We start from the raw sequence: 23,514 nt of genomic DNA on the forward strand, positions 1-23,514 counted from the left end.
TTTAAAATTATATGTAAAGTTCTTAGAGTATTAAATAAAGGAAGGGAAGCTTTATATTTGTTTTAAATAAGGAGTTAAGGGACCACTGAAGCTCAGGAATGTATAGTGGGACATGGCACAAAAGCACTTGAAGATAGTAGCCCTGACCTGATGCTTTCTCAGAGCACAGTGTTCCTCAGATTTTTTTAACCACAGTCCCTAAGGCTCTATCTCTGCTAATATCCTAGCTTTCAGTTAGCACTTACCATTAACTTAACGGTTATTGAGTAGTGCTTTATGAACATTATTATTTCAGGACTCTGCCCAACTCTGAAGTTAGGGGGAGCAGCCATGCAAGACCACTCTCACTTCTGTTACCAATTATAAGTTTACCAGTTATAACCTTCATGGTCAGAATTTCACTGGTATGACTCAGAATTCGCTGAAAGTGGTTATACTCTTGGCTTTGGTTTGTTACAGGGAAAGGATATAGATTAAAATCAGCTAAAGGAAGATGTGCATAGGGCAGAGTCCAGGAAAGATACAAGATGTAGAGCTTCTGTTGTCCTCCATAGAATATGGATAGTGTTACTTTTCAGGCAGTGACCTGTGATAATACACAGCATTGCTAGCTAGGTAAGCTTACTCAACAACCTCAGTGTTCAGAGGTTTTACTAGGGCTCTATCACATAGGCATGCTCGACTGCCCATGTGGCTAACCTCAGTATCCAGCCCCTCTGGAGGTCAAGTGATGCTGCATGATCCAAAGCCCCTACCCTGAATTGCATGGTTGGTCTTTATGGCCTGATTATTCCCCATTCTGTCTATCCAATGTTGCCGGACCATGGAATTGCAAAGAATCAGTCATGACTTAGCAACTGAGCAACAACAATGTATCAGCACTGCCTTTGTAAAGAAAACTGAGTTAGCTTTGGGGTGAGTATAATTCAGTAGTTGGTTGTAGCTAAACTTTATGTTTTCATATAAAAATATTCAGTGTTCTGGATGTGTCTGTTTTGTTTCTTTCCAGTCAGAAACCCTTACACGGGACATAAATACCTCTGCGGAGCTTTACAGTCTGGAATTGTTTTACTTCAGTGGTATGAGCCAATGCAGAAATTCATGTTGATAAAGGTATATATTACTTTGTTTACATTTTCTTCTTTAGAAAACACAAATGTATGATTGAACCTAAAATTGTAGAATCCCATTGCTAACAGCCAGGATCATGTTTATAGGTATTTATTTGGTTTAAGGGCTTTTGTGTTCTTAAGACTTTAAAGATTTCATCTTTATTTTATGTTAATAAATTTCCAGAAATAACACATTCATAAAGAAGAATGTGGCCAATTCTCTAAAATATATGTTTATGGAAAACTGATCCTTATCATGATCATTTAGATGTAGTCATTTTTTTAATTGAAGTATTATATGATATTGTGTTTCAGGTATAGAGCAAAGTGTTCAGTTGTATATTTCTTTTTTCAGATTGTTTTCATGATAGATTATTAAAGGTATTAAATATAAATATAGTTTCCTATGTTATACAATAAATCCTTATTGCTTATGTATTTTATGTATAGTAGTTTGTATATGTAGATTCTGTACTTCTTATTTATCCATTCCCCACCCCCTTTCTTTGTTTTTTATGTCTGTTTCTATTTTGTATATAGATTCATTTGTATTGGTTTTTAGATTCCACATATAAGTGATATCGTGTATTATTTGTCTGACTTACTTCACTAAGCATGATATTGTCTAGGTCCATCCATGTTGCTGCAGTGGCAATGTTTCATTCTTTTTATGGCTGAATAATATTCCGTTGAATATATGCAGCACGTCTTAGGCCAGTCATCTGTTGATGTGCACTTGGATTGTTCCCATGTCTTGGCTGTTATAAATAGTGCTGCTGTGAATGCTGGGGTGCGTCTGTCTTTTCAAATTGGTTTCATCTTTCCCAGGGTATTCCCGGGAGTAGGACTGCAGGATCACATGGAAGCTCTCTTTTCTGTTTTTAAGGAACCTCCATGCTATTCTCCATAGTGACTGCACCAAATTACATTCCTACCAATAGTGTAGGAGTGTTCTCTTTCCTCCAAACCCTCCCCAGCATTTATTATTTCTAGACTTTTTAATAGTGGCCATCGCGATTGGTATGAGGTGGCACCTCATTGTAGTTTTGATATGTATTTCTCTAATAACTAGCAGTGCTGAACATCTTTTCCTGTGCCTAGTAGCCATCTGTATGTCTTCTTTGGGAAAATGTCTGTTTAGGTCTTCTACCCATTTTTTTGATTGGGTTTTTTCTTTTCTTGATATTCAAGTTATATGAACGGGATATGTAGTTTGGAAATTAAGCCCTTGTTGGTCACATTATTTACAAATATTTTCTCCCATTCTGTACATTTTCTTTTTTGTTTTATTTATGGTTTCCTTTCCTATGCAAAAGCCTTTAAGTTCGATTAGGTCCTATTTGTTATTTTTGGGTTTTTTTATTTATTTGACTTAGGAGACTGATCTAAGAAAATATTGCTACAATTTTTGTGAGTCTTTAAGCTATTTTGAGTTTATTTTTGTATATGGTAAGAGGGAGTATTCTAACCTCATTGATTTACATGAGCCTGTCCCACTTTCATAATGCTGCTTTGTCGTAGATTAGTTGACCATAGGTCTGTATACTTATTTCTAGGCTCTTTATTCTGTTCCATTGATCTGTATGTCTGTTTTTGTGCCAGTAAGAGGGAGTCATTTCTTAGAATCAGATCAATCAAGAAAATGAAAGCCTTTCTGTTGAATTTATTCAGCAACAGAGTGAATGAGGAGATTGTTTCTAAATTATGCTCCTTTTTTCTTGCAGCACTTTGATTTTCCTTTGCCAAGTCCTTTGAATGTTTTTGAAATGCTGGTAATACCAGAACAGGAATATCCTATGGTCTGTGTAGCTATTAGCAAAGGCACCGAATTAAATCAGGTAGTTCAGTTTGAGACAATCAATTTGAACTCTGCATCCTCATGGTTTACAGAAATTGGTGCTGGTAAGTGTTTTTTACTTTATGTTAAAGTATTAATGCTTTTGTCTATAGAAGCAGCAGAACAGGTTCAACCTGCATGGGCTTTCTAGTAGAGTTTCCCAAGTAAGCACAGAGGATCATGTACATATAGTTTATGATCTCTGTTTGCCAGAGGCAATTTGATACATACAAAGTATTTTACCAAGAAAAATTTTAGTGATTCCCAGCATTTAGAAGTCTTAGTTGTTGTCAGTTAATATTTGGACTTACTAAGTAAGTAAGTTTTCTAAGATAGTTTTTAGATTTTATCAACTTCCCAAGCAAAGAAATTAACTTTTTTTAAAATCAGTTTTTCCCCCTACACTTCCTAAAATCATTGAGTTCTAGTACTTTTCAGACTTAATAGAAGCTTCTCATGTGTGGCCTCCAAGCATTACCATTTAAAGTTACAGGGAATATTATATCTCTTGCATTTTCTGAGAACGGTTTGTTAGCCTAGAATTTTATCAAACATGTCTCGGTGAAAGCTCTGAAAAGATTGGGAAGTTTATTTTCAAACTTTAAAATGGGAACAAATCAGTCAAGAATTTATGTTAAAAATTAACAAAATGAAAGTCTTCATTTTGCCCGTTCACTGTTTTTATTGTACTTGTGTATTATCACCCCAGGTTTATCAAGCCATTTTTACATATGAAGTCAAGCAAGCTTTAGTTATAACTATTTCATTACTGATCCCCTTTTCTTTATCACCTTGAGAAGAAGTCTGTTATAAGTTATTATAAGTTCTTATTAAATATCTTTGGCTTTTGATCATCTTTAGGCTAAATTTTAAGAACTCTTTATACATCCCAGCTATTGAAGTTAATGTAGAACTGCACTAATGTCACTTTCAGAATAAGAATCAGTATGACCTATTGCTGTCCTAGTAAATGTTTAACAACAGATTCTTGGGCTGCAGAGAAGCCTCGTTTATAGCAGTTGCCTGTTTCTGTGGTATAAATGCTCTCACCACAGCCAATTTCAAAATACCAACTTAATGTCATCTGACTTGCAAAATTTCTGAAAATTTATCAGTCCAGTACAAGCCAGTTCCAGCATGCCTTGGACTATTATCACTGTTTATGTGCACCAGATGCTAATTTCCAGTAGAATAAAATAGGAGTATATTCTTTACCCTCCCCCTATCCTCCGCTTTTCTCCCCCTACCCTGCCCCCTGCACTCGTTTTTCTTTCTAATTTGTTAATGCTTTTGGTTGAGTTAGATGCATACCCTCATGGTATAGCTAACAGAAATGTCCAAATGGCATTGTTTTATTATCATGAAATATAAGCAAGCCAAATAGAAATGTGTTCCTATTAGATAGTTACTGCTAAAAAGAAGGGTTATAGGTCCGTTCATTTTAAAACCAAGATCATGTTTGCCAGACAGCCTCAACTTGTTTATAAGTTGTTCATATATAATAATAGTGTAGAGAAAGTTATTTCATAAGATTATCTAATGTAAGTTTGCAAACCACTTTCTTCTGTATGTTGTATTAGGAGGTTACATTGTTTAAGGCTGGGCATTCAATGAGTCCTTTTGTGAATTTGCAGGAGTGAGGTTCAAGGGTTGTTGTTTGCTTTTAAATGCCAGAGGTATACTGTTCTATCCATTTATAACACAGTCTAGGCTAAAATTACGGCAGACCCAAAATTACTTCCCGAGGAGAGCCAGAACTCTGAGGGTATACATTCAAATCACCCTAAAGCTGAGATTGTCCTTATTAGGTTTCTCCATTTTCACAAATGATTGCTAATCTATCTCCCAGCTATGTTGATTGCTGAGACCACACCTTGACTTGACAGCAGTTTTAACAATTAAAATGAACTCCTACTCCAAGACTCTCTTCGTCTTATTTTGATTAGTTGCAGTATCCTTTTCTCCAAGGATGGTGCTTAGTAGTTATCATCAGTACACAATAACTGTATGTTAATAGAAAAGCTATTTTTTTTTTGGAATATTGCCTGAGAAACAACACTTTACCAATTCTGTACATCTGGATTCTTCACTATGTATGGATTTTGGAAGGTCCACAAATACCCCAAAATAATGTGTAAGATTTTGTGTTTATGCTCAGAAGTGCAGTTTTTAAAGGAGAGTATCTATGGGTTTTCCCAAAAGATGTAGTTAAAAATGACTGCTCTAAATAATCTAAAATCTTTGCATGGTTTCACCTAGACCATTCATGCAATCTGAGTGGCTAAAATAGTTTTACCAAAAATGTTTTGCAAAAATGTCATCACTTATATTAGCAGATGTTTATCAGCCAAGTAGTGAAAGTTGCTTCCTGCAAAGATACTGTTGACAGTATTGTTCATTATGTCAACTGGTGTCCTGTTAATAAAGGAACTCCAACCTACACTCACATCCCAATAACCAGAAAAATTGCTCTCTGATCATAGTTTCATTAATACTTTTGCTTTTTCTGACTTACTGACTTGTTTTGTTTTTTTTTAATCTCAGAGACACTGTGACCCACCTGACCTTGTTTTCATCTTCTCATTGGCTACTATAAAATGCAGAGCAAAATCTAATCACTGTATAACATGCATCTTACTTCCTTCCCCATATTTACCATTTGCTTCATTTTATTTTTGTAATATACCTTTCTGGAACTAGCCGAGGTATTAATTAAATATAATATTGAGCCTTTCTCAGTTAGCCTTGCTTAAGACTTTGTTTTTTAAATTGACTTACATACATTTTTTTTGAGAAGACAATTACAAAATATAATTTTTGTGTTAAACTTCAAAGGCTAGTTTAAAATCACAGGAAAAAATCAGAATTTGTGTTTCTTTTCTAAGTTTTAATTTTTAAAGCATATTATATAACTGTAACCTTGTTTTCCTTTTCCCCCCAAGGCAACCAACAGTTAGATTCCATTCACGTAACACAGTTGGAGAGAGATACTGTTTTAGTGTGTTTGGATAGTAAGTACTATTTTAAAGTTTATTCTAAGTATACTACTTGATATAACATACCTTTTCATGAACTAGATTCTAATAGAATCAGTAGATTTTGACTTTCCACCTTAAGTAGCCATGTTTTATTGATGAAAAATATAAATTATTTACATATATAGTAATTAATTGATCTGTTTGTCAGTACTGTCCTCTGTGACCTTTTTCTTTATTTTGTTTGGCCTACTTGGAAACATTGTACAGTCAACCCTATGTATCCATGGGTTCCACATCCTTTATTCAATCAACCATGGATTGAAAATATTCAGAAAAAAAATTCCAGAAAGCTCAAAAAAACAAACCTGAATTTGCTGAGGGCCTGACAACTATTTATACAGCTTTTACATTGTGTTAAGGCAGTGGCACCCCACTCTAGTACTCTTGCCTGGAAAATCCCATAGACAGAGGAGCCTCGTAGGTTACAGTCCATGGGGTCACTAAAAGTCAGACACGACTGATCGACTTCACTTTCACTTTTCACTTTCATGCATTGGAGAAGGAAATGGCAACCCACTCCAGTGCTCTTGCCTGGAGAATCCCAGGGACAGAGGAGCCTGGTGGGCTTCTGTCTACGGGGTCGCGCAGAGTCAGACACGACTGACGCGACTTAGCAGCAGCAGCAGCAATGTATTATAAGTAATCTAGAAACATAGATTACTTAACACAGGGAACTATAACTCAATAGTATTTATAACCTGTAAGGGAAAAGAATCTGAAAAGATATATATATACCCCCACACACATACGTGGGCTTCCCCCATAGCTCAGTGGTAAAGAATCTGCCTGCAATGAAGGAGAGGAAGGAAATGCCAGTTTGATCCCTGGGTCAGGAAAATCCCCTGGAGGAGGGTGTGGCAACCCACTCCAGTACTCTTGCCTTGAAACTCCCATGGACAGAGGCACCTGGTGGACTGCAGTCCATAGGGTCACAAAGAGCTGGGCATGACCGAAGTGACTGAGCACACATACACACGTACATATAACTGAATTGGTGTGCTGTACACCTGAAACACACATAATATTGTAAATCAGCTATATTTCAATAAAAATATTCTAAAATGTTAAACTCTATGGAGGGATATGTATAGGTTATATGCAAACACTAGGCCATTTTATATAAGGGACTTGAGCATCCATGGATTTCGATCTCCTTGAGGGGTACAGGAACCAATCCCCCATGGATACCAAGGGACGATATTAGAACCATAACCTTGGGGTAAAATTCTGTATAAACTATTCTGAGAGTTCTTTCATAAATCATTGTAATTAATGAAACAATAGAAGATTATACTAATATGATCACTTATATAACATAAACTTTTAGAATCCTGTCAGTATAATATTCTAATTTACAAATAGATTTGAAATCTTTACCTGTAGTTGTAATTCTTTTAATGTAGAGAGAGATGTTATTGATAGATGTATGTTGTGCTATATATGCAGTGAAGAAGCAGAAAAACTTTAACAGGTTTTTTCAGTTTTTCAAACAAAGCACTCTAATCCCTAAAATCTGCTTTACTTGAATGCAGTGAATCCTGCAAGTGAAATTCTCCCAGACTTGGAATTATATTTGAAACTTGGCAATATTCTCTCTGATTTGATTCATTCCAGTATTTGAAAATTATTAAAGCTTCTCTTTGATGCTTAGGGTTATTTTTTAAATTGTTCCAGTACTGAATTTGCCATATTTTTTTCTTAATTTCTCTTTTCTAAAGCATTCCCTTTTGGATTTGCCTTATAGACTCATAAAGATCATCTAATATTATAGATAAGTAAACCAAATCCACAATGTTTCCTTTGCGCATTATCCCATTTGATTCTTTGAGTACTGATAAGATTGGAGTGTTTTTTGGTTACTTTTAAGTGAATTCAGTGAATTCTTTTTTACTCAAAACAAGTAGAAAGCTCAGTACTGATTAATCAGATAAAAAGATGATCAGAATTTAATTGTAATAATGTTTAACCTTTAACATTAAACCCCTAAATACCTTCTGAGCCATCCAAGGATAATAAATCATACTTAGTTTTCATTTTGCTCATTTATGTATTTTGTCAAAAAAATTTTAAACCTTTGATTAACTAAGCCTTCCATTTCCCAGCTATCTTTGCCAAAACCAATACAGAATTGTAAAGTAAAAATTAAAAAAATTAATTAATTAATTAAAAAAAAAAAACATGGTAAATGGGAAGTTGACTTTCTTCAGTTGGTTTTTTTTCTCTTAAGGGAGCAGAAAAAATTATTTGTCAACTATACAGTATAAAGCAGTTTTACCAAGCAGCAATAGAGATAGGCCTATAATCACAAATCATGATAGACAAATGACGAAGTATTGCAGAGAGGAAATATCTTTCAAGTCAGAGCTAAAATGGTTAAATTAAAAAACAAATGGATGAAAGAGAAATAGAATTATTCACATATACTGTGTATCCCACAGTTTACTGATAAAGAAATTGACTCGAGAGTACCATCTTTTTGTCCCTTGTACTTCTGTAGAATGTTAGTCACAGACTAAAGTTAAGAATACTGCTATATTACTTATATGTTACGTAATTTGTAAGGGGAAACAAATCAACTCATATTGCTGAATATTTAGGCACCAAGTTAACCACTATTAAAGAAATACTGCACTTGAAAAAAAATCAGAATGTGTTTAATAACTATGTTAAAAAAAATGGTAACAGAACTGCCATTTACAAAGGAGGCCTTACTTGTATAGAACATATCAATGACAGTTTTTCACTAAGCATGCTTGAATCAAGGGAAATAATTTAACTTTATTAAGGTAAGGTAAAGGTAAAAGCTCATGTATATCCACGTAAAATCCATATATCAAGTTACATTTGTTTTAACAAATTTGTATTTCCAGTCTTGACTTGTTTTTTCTTTTTTAAGAATTTGTAAAAATTGTAAATCTACAAGGAAAACTAAAATCAAGTAAGAAACTGGCCTCTGAGCTAAGTTTTGATTTTCGCATTGAATCTGTAGGTAAGTCTCCTTTTTAAAATAATGCATTTAGAGAGATTGGTTTTTTGTTCCTTCTGTTCTTAACGGTTACCTACACCAGCATTGTCTCATAGAAATTTCTTTGATATAGAAATGTTCTCTGTGTTCGTAAATACAATAGTCATTAATCATGCTTGTTAAGCATTTAAAAACATGGATGGTGCTACATTTTAATTTTTAAATTTTAATTAATTTAAAATTTGATGTAAATAGCCACATGTGGCTTGTTCCTATCATATTAGATAGTGCAGGTCTGGACCGTAATAATCTTTTATTGTTGTTTCTTAAATATTTAAAACATGAAAATATTGTTCCCTTTGCTGCATCAAGTGAATTATACTTCTTCTAGTACTTTCCACATCATGAAGGTATTTGTGTGATGTGATTTACAGTGTTAAAATTCTTTGCCATGTAAGATTCTGATTGATGTGTGTTGGTGGTTTTGCTTTTAGGTCTATTTAAATATAATAGCTAGTTTCCCACAGAATCTGGAAAATACTACTATGCCATTTGAATTTACTTCCTTGTCAATGAGTGTTTAACTCTGTAATATCGTTGATGTTATGATTTAAAAAATTATATTTCATTATTTTTTGCATCCTCACTGATTAATGTCAGTAAGTATTTTCCTCAGCAGTAATAGGACTTATGGAAAAATACTGTAGGTGGGAACATTTTGAATAGTCTATAATATGGTTCTACCATAAGTCAAAAACAGTTAATCAAAATTGATTTTTATTTAGGCCATAAAAAATGTGTATTTTTAAATTAAATGCATATAACTTTTAAAAACATGTTTCTCACTATTTAGAAAATTTTCTGTTTGTTTTTAATATTTTAATGGTTTCTCAAATGCAGTTTTGCCCTATCTCAAAGTGTATTTTATCCCTCTGGGTAAACATCTCACATATAAATAATTTGCTTATGATTGGAAATTTTAATCTTCTTAAGCGGAAAACCTAAACTTTCTGTAGATGCTATGACAAAAGGAATTTTGGAAATAGTTTCTTCTTTTACTCCTTTGTATTCTGGATATTGCATACTAATTCCTAAGATTTAATATTTTCAGTAGAGATTCCAACATACAGATCTTTAGATTCTCTTAATTTTAACTGAAACACACTTGTACCTCAACTTTCTCATACGTGCCAAACGTTTTGGGAAATTTTAGTTGTTATACACAAAAGTTTGTTCATCCTAGGCTATAGTCTTCTTTCCATTGAATCTTGGAATAATTCCAAGGATCCTCATGGGGGAAAAGAGAATCCTTTTAAGTCACCTTTTAAAAATAAAGCCAGTACCTGTTTTTTCATTTCATGGTTAGTGAAATTTGTATAATTTGTCACTGTAAAATTATGTTTATTGAGCTAAATTATGTCTCCAGAATATTTTTACATTAACTTTTTACAGAGTCAGTATTCAGTAAGAGGTGTAATAAATTTCAGTCACTTTCTCTCATCACCTTTACTGGTACAGGGCATATGGCTAACTCTTCAACAATTAAATTGGTTCTTCCCATCATTCTTATTCCCTCATTCACTCCAGCCTCTGGCCAGGAAAGGACCAGAGGCCCTGCTGCCCCCCACCCCCAAACTGGGATCCCTGCCACTCTGTTTGTAAACCACGAAGTGACCCCATGTGGGTGCCTCAGTAGGTCCAGACCTGTGCTTGGCACCAGGCAAGACCCAGAAATGGACAAGGCACAGGGAGAACAGGTTTCCCTTTAGCCTTCAGCCGCCTCAGGGAATCATGGGAGATGGATGAGGAGCAGGAGGGGACATGGCATGTCATGGGGTGGCCACACTTTGGGCCCTCCTAAAGTGGGTCATTCCTGAATCCAAAACCATCAAGAAGGTGAGCAAGCTTGGCTCAGATCTGTGAACACTCTTGTGGGCAGCAGGTCTCACAAGCCCAGGGCAATGTTCCAGGGGGCTCCAGAGGCCTGATGGGGCTGGGGCAAGAGTGGGGAGTATTGTAGCTGAGAGCGCCTAGCGCCTCCAATAAGAACTGGTTCACAGATCAAAAATACTCATGTGCGGTTAAATTTTGAGACAGGTTTATTTTTGAAAATTAATTTTGTATTAGGGAAAACATGAGCATAAATAAAAGATGCTTCCTTAATAGCTACTTCTAAATATATGATAGTATTTAAATAAATAGGTCTTTTATCCAAAAAAGCAATTATATATTCTTATTATTTTATTTACCCTTATAAGACAAAATTCATGGGGTCACAAAGAGTCGGACATGACTGAGCGACTGAACTGAACTGATAAGACAAAAGATAGTATATGAAAGAAAAATTAATGTGCTGATATCCACTCATCAGAAGCCCATTTTTAAATAAATGCCTCTTATAATATATCTTAAGAAAACTTCTGTGACACTGCCTCAATACATTATTTGAGCTTTGGCATGTCTTAGCCACAAAAATGTTGGGAACTAATGGTCTAGACAGTGGAATTTTGCACCAAGTAACCTTACATTATCATTGATTAAAAACAGTCGGGGAAAATGCATAATGCAGTGCTCTGTGCCTTATTTTAGTCCTGTTCTCCCTTATCCTTTTTAGTATGCCTTCAAGACAGTGTATTGGCTTTTTGGAAACATGGAATGCAGGGTAAAAGCTTCAAATCAGATGAGGTAAGATTTCTCAAATTATCTCCAGTGATTCTCACTAAAGATTTTAGTTGTTGCAATATTCATTTTATGCATTTTCTCTCTGAACCCACATTGCCATGTTTAGTGCCTTAAGTGCCGGTAGAACAAAATTGCCAGTGTTTTCCCTTCAAAAAATGTCCAGTTTTGTATTTATTGTATTCTCAGTGGCCAAAGGAATAGTCAAACATGAGTTTACACAACTTCAATCCTCTTATTTGTAATTTATAAATATGGTCGCTAAGCTTACTAAACTTTTCTAAAGTTAATAAGCCTTCTCCATAGTCTACAAATGTGGAGCTTCTTTTTTAATATTATGTTTAAAATTCTAAGTTAATATGTGTTGAATCATAGGACTAAGGAAAATCTAGGAAAATTAGCTCACTTACTAAATATTTATTGTGTACCAAATACATTTAGGTTGCTGTTATTATTATGCATTGAAGACATAATGAATATAATTATGAATAATATCAAACCCTTGTGATGTCTATGTTCCAGGCACTTTACAAATATTAGTTTATTGAAGGCAAGTAGAATAGTAGGGTTTTTAAGTACCATTCAAAGTAAGGTTGGGCTTCCCTGGTGGCTCAGACAATAAAGAATCCACCTGTAATGTGGGAGACCTGGGTTCCATCCCTGGGTTGGAAAGATGCCCTGGAGGAAGGCATGGCAGAGTAAGGTTAGATACTGTTCATATTCCCTATTTTATAGGCACAGAGAGGTTAGGTAACTTAACGAGAGTTACAGCACTAGTTCAGTGGCAGACCCTAGATGTGAAGGGTTTCCAAAGATCACTTCTACTGAGATCATCAGGATACATGTCATGTAGGAGATGGCACTTAGGCTCCCACTTTAAGAGATTAGTTCCAGCAAAGATATTTCCCATTTGTATGAGTACCTATGTAGTTCTTTTACACCAAGGTCTCACAAATGTATGGACTTATAACTATTTCCACCTCTAAATGAGTGCAGAATTAGAATGCTTCCAAGTAAAAATGACATAATAAATCAGCTGTCTTCAGTTTATCTAGTTACTGACCTATGTCACTAAATGTCACCAGACGCCTGCATTTAATAAAGCCTACAGTCCTATTTACTGCCATAAGATTAATTGTCCTTAGTGCTGTTTTCATTGTGTCAGTCCTGTGGTTAGAAATCTGTACAATATACTTCATTATCAGTTCAGGTCAGTCGCTCAGTCATGTCCAACTCTTTGCGACCCCAGGGACTGCAGCACGCCAGGCTTCCCTGTCCATCACCAACTCCCAGAGTTTATTCAAACTCATGTCCATCAAGTCGATGATGCCATCCAACCATCTCATCCTCTGTCGTCCCCTTCTCCTCCTGCCTTCAATCTTTCCCAGCATCAGGGTCTTTTCCAGTGAGTCAGTTCTTCGCATCAGGTGACTAAAATATTGCAGTTTCAGCTTCAACATCAGTCCTTTCAGTGAGCATTCAGGACTGATTTCCTGTAGGATGGACTGATTGGATCTCCTTGCAGTCCAAGGGACTCTCAAGAGTCTTCTCCAACATCACAGTTCAAAAGCATCAATTCTTCTCCACTCACCTTTCTTCATAGTCCAACTCTCACACCCATACATTACTACTGGAAAAACCGTAGCCTTGACTAGACGGACCTTTGTTGACAAAGTGATGTCTCGGCTTTTTAACATGCTGTCTAGGTTGGTCATAACTTTTCTTCCAAAGAGTAAGCGTCTTTTTATTTCATGGCTGCAGTCATCATCTGCAGTGATTTTGGAGCCCAAGAAAATAAAGTCTGACACCGTTTCCACTGTTTCTCCATCTATTTGCCATGAATGGTGGGACCGGATGCCATGATCTTCATTTTCTGAATGTTGAGCTTTAAGCCAACCTTTTCACTCTCTTTCACTTTCATCGAGAGGCTCTTTAGTTCTTCTTCATTTTCTGCCATAAGGGTGATGTCATCTGCATATCTAAGGTTATTGATATTTCTCCCGGCAGTCTTGATTCCAGCTTGTGCTTTTTCCAGCCCAGCGTTTCTCATGATGTACTGCATATAAGTGAAATAAGCACGGTGACAATATACAGCCTTGATGTACTCCTTTTCCTATTTGGAACCAGTCTGTTGTTCCATGTCCAGTTCTAACTGTTGCTTCCTGACCTGCATACAGAGATAAGAAAGCCTTCCTCAATGATCAGTGCAAAGAAATAGAGGAAAACAATAGAGTGGGAAAGACCAGAGATCTCGTCAAGAAAATTAGAGACACCAAGGGAACATTTCATGCAAAGATGGGCTCGATAAAGGACAGAAATGGTATGAACCTAACAGAAGCAGAATATATTAAGAAGAGGTGGCAAGAATACACAAAAGAACTATACAAAAAAGATCTTCATGACCCAGATAATCACGATGGTGTGATCACTCACCTAGAGCCAGACATCCTAGAATGTGAAGTCAAGTGGGCCTTAGGAAGCATCACTACAAACAAAGCTAATGGAAGTGATGGAATTCCAGTTGAGCTATTTCATATCCTAAAAGATGGTGCTGTGAAAGTGCTGCACTCAATATGCCAGCAAATTTGGAAACTCAGCAGTGGCCACAGGACTGGAAAAGGTCAGTGTTCATTCCAATCCCTAAGAAAGGCAATGCCAAAGAATGTTCAAACTAATGCACAATTGCACTCATCTCACGTGCTAATAAAGTAATGCTCAAAATTCTCCAAGCCAGGCTTCAGCAATACGTGAACCGTGAACTTCCATATGTTCAAGCTGGTTTTAGGAATGGCAGAGGAACCAGAGATCAAATTGCCAACATCTGCTGGATCAGGGAAAAAGCAAGAGAATTCCAGAAAAACATCTATTTCTGCTTTATTGACTATGCCAAAGCCTTTGACTGCGTGGATCACAATAAACTGTGGAAAATTCTGAAAGAGATGGGAATACTTCACTATATCAAGTGTGAATTCTGCTTCTTCTGCTAAGTCATCTTGCTTACCTTTTTCTTTCTGGTTTTGTTCTCATCCTTCAATTTGGGCCTAGATAGAATGATCATAATGCAATATTCAGCCACTCCAGTCCACAATGATTGGAACATTTCCGAACTTAATACTCTGAAAATCAGCTCCACTTAGTATAGCACCAGATTTATTTTATTGATTCAAGTTCATTAGTTCCAGGACTTGCCTGGTGGCTCAGTGGTAAAGAATCCACCTGCCAGTGCAGGAGACACGGGTTCAGTCTCTGATCTGGAAGATCCTACATTCCATGGAGCAACTAAGCCCACGTGCCACACCTACTGAGCCTGTGCTGTAAAGCCTGCGAGCTACAACTACTGAGCCCACGTGCCACAACTGCTGAAGCCCGCATGCCCCCAGAACCCATACTCCAAAACAGAAGAAGCCACCACAGCGAACAGTCTGTGTAACTCGAGAGAAGCCCCCCGTTCACCACAACGAGGGAAAAGCCCACACAGCAGCAAAGACCCAGCACGGCCCCCAAAAAATGCAATAGATTTATTTATTTTTAGTGCTATTTTTAATACTTATTTTATATTTACATTGTCATAGTTTGGGTTCCTCTAAAAGCTGACCCTGAAACAAGGATCCAAATGGCAAGTAGTTTATTTGGGAGTAGATCCCAGAAAACAAGTGATAAAGTGAGGACTGTATGATGGAGAAAGGCAGAAAGCCAACAAAAGCATATTTAATAAATCCCTACTGAGGGACAGTGTGAGACATACCTCAGATTTAGCTCACTGTAAGGTGGAGACACAAGTGCGTTTATACACCAGCTGCTGGCCCCTGTTTGTGAGGAGTTGCTCCCAGAAGTATAAACTACCCACACTTTAGAATAGTAGCTGTGCATGTCTGAGCACTTTGTTTAGTTTTGGAGAAGACAGAGCAGAGGAATACCACCAGTACACAGAGGTAAGACACTGGTGCATCGGAGTCTGTCGGAGCTCTCCTGAAATCAGGTGGGCCATGAGACGCTACCCCAAGCATCTGCACTGTAGGGGCTGTGCAGTCTAGCAGACTTATATTCAAATCTTGGATCTCCCAAGTTACATTAGTTCTCTGAATCTTTAATAATATGGGAATGATAATACATATCATAAAGAGTACTAAGTAAAGTGCCTGGCCCATACCCCATACATGATGATTTGTTTCTAATAATAAGCAGTCCAGAAAAACTTACTAAAATTTTTTCCATTTGAAGAATGGAATCAAAAACTATGATTCTGATCAATAATTGCTCTAGCTAAAGGATTTTTAAATTATTATTTAAATAATATGGGGAATAAGATATTACTGATGGGTATTTTCTCTCATAGGTTACCCAGGAGATTTCAGATGAAACAAGAGTTTTCCGCTTATTAGGATCAGACAGGTAATAGTTTGGTTGTTTTATTACCAAAGGAGTTCAGCAATTGTGTTTTTACTTACACTGTCACCTCTGGTTGTATTTCAAACAGAACTTTTTTTTTTCCAATATATTTATTTATTTTCCTGAAGTAGGGTTGGTTTATAATATTTATATAAGTTTCATATACGCAGCTGTATATTTCTAGTTCTGTACTTTTCGGTGTGCTCACCACCAGAACAGTTGATCCCCTTTACCCATTTTGCTCTCCCTCCACCCCTCCCTCTTCCCTCTGGTAGCCACTCTGTATTCACATGTTTGTTTTTGTTTGGTGTTTTCATTTATTTTTGTGTATGTTAAATGAAACTCTTAGCAGCCTCAGAATCTTAGAGAAATTTCCCCGTATCTTTATTGAGAGAGAAATATTTTAATTAGTCAGTTAAGGAAGCTTTTATTAGTGTGTGAGGATCATGATTCTAGAGATAGTTATACTCAGCCAAGACAGAATGTGTTAACATAGATATTTATGTCCCTAGTTGCATGATATATTTGTGGGTCTTTTATCATTTCTTCCTGGCTTGTTAACTTTTGTTAACTGTTACTACATAAATCCAACAGACTGTGTACCTGGTGACTTTACCTTTATATATCAGGTGATATATGACTCAGTCTCTTAGCTCGTTCTAAAGTAGAAGGAATTATGTGGTCTCTGTGATCAAAATGAAAGATAAGTTCTAAAACTATGCCCTCTTATGAAAAAAATTTATACTTTTTGTTCTTCAGAATCTATATTGTATACCTCTACAATGAGTAAATACCTATTTTTCCCACCAAGAGTTGTTAACTGCAGCAAAAGATCAAGAACCTCTGGTCTTCAAGTTCAGTCTAGTCACAATCATTGCTTAAATATTATACACTTAAGGAAAGAGGGGAGAATTGGAGTTATACCTCCATAAAAATTTTAAAGAGACTTTTGTAAGGAGAAAAAGGATTTTGGGGAAATGACAGCTACCTTAGTAGTAAAGGCAAGTCCACAGAGCATGGCAACCTAGTAACTAGTCCTGCAAAGAAAGAATTTGAGGACCACCTGGTAAATGAGTCTAGAATGGGAGGCTCTTTGCTCCTCCAAAAGGAAGGGCTGACAAAAGAATTGCAAATCATCCAGTGACCCCAGCACTCCGATCAAATATAGTAAGAGAAGACTCCTTTTCATAGAGGAGAGGCGTCAGAAGGCATTTCTTATTGTTACCTGTTTCCTTCCAACTCCTTCCCCTAGAATTTTCTCTTTCATCTATTCCTTTTTTGTCTATATTGTTTTTCCATTTTCTGTCACTGTTTGCCCTAAAAAACTACTTTTCTCAGACCATTGCCTTGCTCTGGTTATCTTCTTAGTTGAGAATCTCCTTAATTTTAAGATATGTATCTTAACCAAAGCTTTTGTTTTGTCTTAATTTTTATTTATTTTTTTTCCATACATCAACATGAATCTGGGATGCCCCAGAGAGATGGTATTGGGAGGGAGGTGGGAGGGGGGTTCAGGATTGGGAACTCATGTACACCCATGGCGCATTCATGTTGTCTTAATTTTTAAAGAGATTTGTTTAACTGTATTGTTTAAATATAGGTATTAGTGTCTAGGAGGAAAGAAAACTAACTGTAGAATATTAATAATGGGCAGTTGAATTATGGGTAATTTTATTTTCCCCTTCTGTTTTTTATAATGCATAATTCAAGTATGTATTACTTTTCTGTTATTTTCATTTAAAAGGTAATAATATGCTAGTTGTAGGAAATACCTGCGCTAGAAAAATGCACAGTATTATGCAACTCCTCCCTCCCATTTCCCTTTCTAGACTTTTTTCTCTGCATGGGCATATTTTTTATTTTGTTCTCAAACCTATCTTCCTGCAGTTTAGAACCTATGATACGCCACTTGATTGGTTTGGGGGTTTTCTTCCTATTGGTCCTTTCATCGAACTCTTTCCCTGCCCTTGTTCCAGGGACAAGGGAGATGGCCCCACTTCATAGTTTTTAAAACTATTCTTTTCAGATATCTTAAAGAACAGTGTGAGTAGGTATCTCTTAAAATTCTATTTTATTCTCTTAACCCTTCCTCCAGCCCCTTCTTGTTCATGTATATTCTAAAACTTTATTATACTTTTGCTTACGTGTATGAGTAAGCAAATTTGTTTTGGGTTAGAATAAGATGAGACTATCCTGAAACATTTTCAATATTTTTGATAGCTCAGTTGGTAAAGAATCCCCCTGCAATGCAGGAGATTCCAGTTTGATTTCTGGGTGGGGAAGATCCGCTGGAGAAAGGATAGGCTACCCACTCCAGTATTCTTGGGCTTCCCTTGTGGCTCAGCTTGGTAAAGAATTTGCCTGCAATGCAGGAGACCTGGATTCAATCCCTGGGCTGGGAAGAGCCCCTGGAGAAGGGAAAAGCTTCCCACTCTGGTATTCTGGCCTGGAGAATTCCATGGACTACATAGGGACCCAAAGAGTTGGACACAACTGAGCGACTTTCACTTTCACATTCATAAATCCATCAGTTCTTATTCAGTTTTGTTTTTAAGCTATAAAACATAAAGCTCAATTTGACTATGCATCTATGATCTCTGTAATCTTGTGTGAACATGAACAATGATATTCTTCTCTCCCAGTTTGATGTTAGTATTTGAAGATAAAATCTCTGTTCTTACTCTAATGAGATTTTTGTTATGATTTAATTGCAGGGTTGTTGTTTTGGAAAGTAGACCAACAGAAAATCCTACTGCACACAGCAATCTTTACATCTTGGCTGGACATGAAAATAGTTACTAAGCAACAGAAACTGGTCTCAAATGACAGGAAAATGAATATACTCCACTGAAAGGAAAAATATCCTGAGGAAATTCAGTACAAACTATACTATGATTTGCTTTAATTGTTATGAGTTATATCTCAAATGATCTGTACTTTAAGGTAGGATTCAATATTTTCTGTAGCTGGAAACAGCTATTCTATCTCTTGCCACTGTGTGGTGGTTTTTTTCAAGTTTGCTTAATAAAAGCTATGAGACAAATAGTCCTCTAGTTCCAGGAAACACAGTCTTTTAAAAAAAAAATAATGTTTGTAACAAGGGTGCCACTGATATTTTTAGATAACAACTTGTGATTATCTTCAGAGAGGTAAATTTAGTGACAGTTTTCTCATTTTATACCATGTTCTATTCCTTCTTAATGAACATAATTTGATAAAGAAATTATCAGATAAGCCTTCACTTTTACATTGGCCATTCTGTATGTTTTTGTAAAATAGAATATTTAATCCTTATTTATTAATCTCTTGCTGGAGTGGTGTAATGTATCTAACTTTTAGTAAAGGAGGGTTGCAGAGCAGCTTAAATTTTTTTATAATGTGTAAAAATTTTGTTTACCTTTTAAGACTAGTACTTTGAGGGGTTAAAGGCTGTGTTTGGAGGTTCAGTACATACATGCAATTTTATTTAACACAAGTATTTTGTAATATAATATTATCCAGAATTGCCTTAAAAGGGAGTTTTATGTTTTCAACTACATATAGTTGTAGGGGGTCATACAGAAGATAATGATGATGGTCGAAATATTGTTAGAAGGAGTGTGTCTGTTTAGATGTGCCTACCGTGTGTATGTATTCTTGACAAGCAGTATAATATACCTGTGATTTTTTTTTTTACATTAGGGATAATGCATAAGAAATTAATCTTCATATATATTACCATCCCTAATGTAGAGGGGAAAAGTATTTAACTGCCCATGATATGTATTCTACATATACTATGCCAGAGGAGAAAATGTAAAGCAACTACACATGTATTCTTTGGTTTTTTACCATACATAGATCTTCATTTTGAGTAGGTTTAAGAAAAAAATCTTTAAGTGAAATTTAATTCCTGATGGGATAGTATAAAATAAGTATTATAAAAACTAGTATTCTAAAGATAGGAAAGGATAGGGCCATTCTTGAGTTTTCTTCCTTTCTGCTATTGTTAATATTAAAAATTAAAGCATCACATTGGTACCTATTATCTTAATACGTTTAACAGTTACCTTTGAGATGATGAACAAGGGGTTAGTAGTAACAGTATGGATTCTTTTTGAGCAGGTCCTTGAGAGGAAGACGGTGTAACTATCTCATTCAGTCTGTAGTGATCCCTCATAGTAGGTATGATCATCATCTCCATTTTTCAGATGAAGAAATAAGGGGTTAGCAAAGGTTGAGACTTACCCAGTTCACACAGCAAGTTAGTGATTGAGCCAGACCATGAGTCTTGTGACTCTGTTCTTTTTGCTATGCAATATGCAAACAATAAAATGTTATGCAAATGAAATATATAAAGTTTTGTCCTTTTAAAATGTATATCTGATTTCAGTAAGTGTGTCACTGTTTATTTTGGATATGTTAAATGGGGCCTCTGGACTGAAGGACACTGGATACAATAGATGTTAGGGAGTCCTACTCAAAGCAGGAAATAGTCTTGTTGTGTTTACAAAGACCAGCATCCTCCTCCTCTCTGAATCCTGGCTGCCAGATCTTCCCATCCAACAATAGTGGAAGAGTCTTCTCTGTGCCATCTGACCAGTGCAAATGAAAACACCTAAACAGATCCTGACATCAAAGGTGTCCTGGCTAAACTGCCCAGCTGGATAAACTCTACAGTGAAAATCATAGTTAATGTGCCCACCACCTCACACGTGCATCCAGACTTGCAATTATTCTTTTAGTCCCATGCTATTAAAAATGATTAAACAACCAGAAGTTATGAAACATCCAAAGAAGCCTCTTACATGAGAGAGAGCAAACAATTAGGGGAAAAGCACCTAAAGGAAATAGACTATGAAGAAAGAAAAAAATGTCAAAAGAAAAAGTATCTTTGGAAAGATGAACTATGAATCAGGAGTTCAGTTCAGTTGCTCAGTCATGTCTGACTCTTTGCGACCCCATGAACTGCAGCACGCCAGGCCTCCCTATCCATCACCAACTCCCAGAGTCCACCCAAACCCATGCCCGTTGAGTCGGTGATGCCATCCAACCATCTCATCCTCTGTCGTCCCCTCAATCTTTCCCAGCATCAGGGTCTTTTCAAATGAGTCAGCTCTTTGCATCAGGTGGCCAAAGTATTGGAGTTTCAGTTTCAACATCAGTCCTACCAATGAACACCCAGGACTGATCTCGTTTAGGACTGGTTGGATCTCCTTGCAGTCCAAGGGACTCTCAATAGTCTTCTCCAACACCACAGTTCAAAAGCATCAATTCTTCGGTGCTCAGCTTTCTTTATGGTCCAACTCTCACACTCATACATGACTACTGGAAAAACCGTAGCTTTGACTACATGGATCTTTTTTGGGAAAGTAATGTCTCTGCTTTTAGGATTCAATCTGTGATTATATTATTTCTATGCAAAAACTTACCTAAGGTTGAAATCAAACCAAAAGCTGCCAGGTATTAACTCCAGGAAAGCAAAATGTTATATAGGAAAGAAAAGATAAACTGTGACCAGTGGCTGAATGCCCTAAAAATGTTAACAGTAAATAATAATCTAATCAAGTATGTAACATAATTATATTGAGAGAGGATATGGTGGTATGCAGGTAAACTGGAACAGTGGAAATCAACAGAAAATTAAAAATTAAGAAGCAGCTTATTTAGTGACATGGAAATAAAATAGTCTGCTAAAAAAGAAGGAAAAAGGTTTCTGAAGAGAGATGGGGAGGGGCATGATTTTTTTTTGAAGCAGTGACAAACTTATAGGTCTATTCAGTTATTTATGTGCATGCCTACAGTTTTTTTAATGTAAAAGAAAACTTTAAGTAAAAGCATGTTTCTGTTACATGACAGAAACAATATGGATAAACATACAAATTCAGCTGCTTAAACCGTTCCTTACACATGGTGTGTGTGTATCAGTCACTCAGTCGTGTCCATTGGAGTCTTTGTTACCCCATAAACGTTAGCCCCCTAGGCTTCTCTGTCCATAGGGATTCTCCAGGCAAGAATGCTGGTGGGGGTTGCCATTCCCTTCTCCAGGGGGTCTTCCCGACCCAGGGATTGAGCCCGGGTCTCCCACGTGGCAGGCATCTGAGCCACCAGGGAAGCGCTTGTGTATAGTAGGGGTTCCACAAATACGGACCACAGCCAGTGCATGCATAGTGCAGAAAGAGGCCAGCGACTGGGCACACGGTGGGAGACTGGGTAGGTGAACCTAGAAGGGCTTGTGACAGAAAGCACTTTTGTCTTTTTTTTTTTTTGGCTAAACCTCCTGTCCAGCCTTCTCACCCACTGCTCCATTAAGCACCTTGGAACACTGGCACAGAGAGGTCATGATCATTCCACCTTCATTGCTGGACTCATAATGGCTCTCCCATTTGAAATTCTGATTTTTCACCAAAAATTTAAATTCTTTATTTCACTCAAAGCACTGGGTTTACTCCACACAAGCCCTAACTTTTATATGGCACTTCTGTTTATTTTCTGTTTTCCAGAATTTCTACAGCACATATAGGTTATATACCTCAGCATAATACTCACTTGTCACATACTGGCCAAACCCATTTAGCACTAACTACTTGTCTTAGGCAAATTACTCAACCTCTCCAGGCTTCCATCTCCTTATCTGTTGATTGGAAATCATGGTCACTTCATATGGTTGTTAGGAGGGTTAAGTATAGAAATCTTTAAATTCTGCTCTTTCAAGCTCCTTACATGTTTGTTCATTAGAAAAATAATCAGTACCTTGTGTCAAAGATTCAGGACACTCTTCTATACCAAACATAACAGCAAGCATCATTTTAGGTTTTACTGACAATCTCAAACTGTTCTTAATGGATCTTACATAAGAGAAGACTAAGAAACATTTGTTTAAAATCTACTGTATTGACATTAGGGATGAATCAAATATTCGCACTCTCACCACTTATTATTCATTGCACTGGAGGGCCTACCTAGTCAGTTCAATAAAAGAAAACTAAGAAAAAAAGATTTGGAAAGGAATAAAAATGCCATTATTTGCAAGTGAACTGTTAGAACTGTCAATATAAAAACAACTATATATGCATATACCTGTAATAAGCAGAAAATGAAATTTTAAAAAGGATACCATTTACAATATAGAAAACCATCAAATGTCTAAGAAAATGAGATGGAAGATCTCTATACTTAACAGCTGTCACTGTGGACACCAGGGGCATACGTGGAGGAAAGGTCACATGAGGACACAGCAAGAAGGCAGCCATCAACAAGCCACGGAGAGAGGCCTCAAGAGAAACCAACCCTGCTAACACCTTGTTTTCAGACCTTTAGCCTCCAGAACTGTGAGACAATGAATTTCTGTCCTTTAAAAAAATAAATATCGTTGAAAAGAATTGGGACCTAAATGCAGATTTTGCCATGTTGCTGAATTAGATTTAATATTATAAAAATGTTAGATGATTGAAAGATTCTTGTCATACAAGCAGAGACTTTATGAAAGTTAACAAGTTGATTATAAATTACATA

General features: G+C 36.4%; 1 protein-coding gene across 3 annotated transcripts in view; it reads left to right on the plus strand.

Moving 5' to 3' along the window:
- The window catches only part of MAP4K5 (mitogen-activated protein kinase kinase kinase kinase 5), a 114,821-nt gene extending 94,442 nt beyond the window's left edge, over positions 1-20,379 (plus strand). For all 3 annotated transcript variants that reach the window (XM_040226777.1, XM_040226780.1, XM_040226778.1), the window contains exons 27-33: positions 1,010-1,113; positions 2,837-3,014; positions 5,892-5,960; positions 8,884-8,976; positions 11,567-11,637; positions 15,968-16,023; positions 18,735-20,379. In XM_040226777.1, the coding sequence (XP_040082711.1) occupies positions 1,010-1,113; positions 2,837-3,014; positions 5,892-5,960; positions 8,884-8,976; positions 11,567-11,637; positions 15,968-16,023; positions 18,735-18,822 (659 nt within the window). In that variant the 3' untranslated portion in view covers positions 18,823-20,379. The remainder of the gene's footprint in view (positions 1-1,009; positions 1,114-2,836; positions 3,015-5,891; positions 5,961-8,883; positions 8,977-11,566; positions 11,638-15,967; positions 16,024-18,734) is intronic.
- Positions 20,380-23,514: the final 3,135 nt, after the last annotated feature.

Source organism: Oryx dammah, unplaced genomic scaffold, assembly GCF_014754425.2.
Source record: "Oryx dammah isolate SB20612 unplaced genomic scaffold, SCBI_Odam_1.1 HiC_scaffold_26, whole genome shotgun sequence".
Taxonomy (NCBI): Eukaryota; Metazoa; Chordata; class Mammalia; order Artiodactyla; family Bovidae; genus Oryx; species Oryx dammah.